A 1,116-nucleotide genomic window follows, 5' to 3' on the forward strand; every position below is an offset into this window, starting at 1 on the left:
ATTGTGGTAATGGTTTCATGGGTATAATTATTGTGTAATTGAAATATGTGCAGTTTACCCCTGATGGCTTCCGGGAGCTCATGGAAGAGTCAGGGTATCTATCTTGCCCTTCCTGTGCCAGAGAGAGATTGGTCACCAGGGAGCTGACTGCTGCAGCCACCCTCGCCACCCATTGCAGCACAGTAGGCTGCTGGGGTGTAAGATATGTATCATGTTCTGGGTGGAGCTTTTGCAAAGCTGTTTGAGACTTTTGGCAAAGACTTGGGGAAAGAGATGAGTGTGTATCTAGGCCCAGAGGCAAAGGGCAGGAGGGCTGACAAGTTGCTGGGGAGTTGCCCAAAGGTGTCAATGCAGATCCCTGATGGGGAGGAGGAGGAGAGTGTGTGGGGAGGCAGGAGGGAAGGCAGAGATTGGAGTAACAACCCAGTGGAGAGGAGGGAAGGCGGAAGGTAGACCAGAAATGTCTGAAGAAGGAATTAAATTTGGCTACATAGTCAGCATGGCCCTGGAAGAGCCTCTGGGGAGAGTAAGCTGGGAAGAAGCTGGATCTTGGGGGTAAAGTGGCAGGTGGCAGATGACTTCACCTCCCATGGGAAGCTTGGGGTCACTAAAGTGAGAACACCGGACTTATCTTCAGGAGACCTGAGAACTGCATCCAGCTCTGCCATGAGTCGCATGATCTTGGCAGACTTTTGCTCTCTGAGCCTGGGGTTTCTCAGAGGGGCCTAGGCTTGAAAATGCCCAGAGATTTTTCTAGCGTGACACTTATTATTGTAAATAACTTGGTGAACATCAAGGCCACTGTATAACAATCCCTCTGACTCATCCATTTCTTTCATTTTGATCTACAGAAACATTAATGGACACCAGGACGGCTACTGCAGAGCTGGGCTGGACAGCCAATCCTGCATCAGGGGTGAGTGTCAAAACATCCACACTGCAATCCTGCTGTGAGGTCCGGGCCTGAGGATGCCCATAGGGAACAGAACCTGCCCATAGCAGTACCTATGGGGAGCAGAATACAGGTGTGAATTGCTGTACCCACTGCCCAGTGCCAGAGGTCTCAGACCTGGGCCACTTCCTAGAGTAGTGATGTAGGCCATCTCTTGACACAGT

General features: G+C 50.9%; 1 protein-coding gene across 1 annotated transcript in view; it reads left to right on the forward strand.

Annotated features, from left to right (window-relative positions):
• Positions 1-1,116, forward strand: part of EPHB1 (EPH receptor B1) — a 411,740-nt gene that overhangs the window by 125,821 nt on the left and 284,803 nt on the right. The window contains exon 2 of the mRNA XM_003789410.2: positions 852-916. Within this exon, the coding sequence (XP_003789458.1) occupies positions 852-916 (65 nt within the window). The remainder of the gene's footprint in view (positions 1-851; positions 917-1,116) is intronic.

The sequence above is a fragment of the Otolemur garnettii genome, unplaced genomic scaffold, assembly GCF_000181295.1.
Source record: "Otolemur garnettii isolate 467f Iridium unplaced genomic scaffold, OtoGar3 scaffold00032, whole genome shotgun sequence".
NCBI classification, from domain to species: domain Eukaryota; kingdom Metazoa; phylum Chordata; class Mammalia; order Primates; family Galagidae; genus Otolemur; species Otolemur garnettii.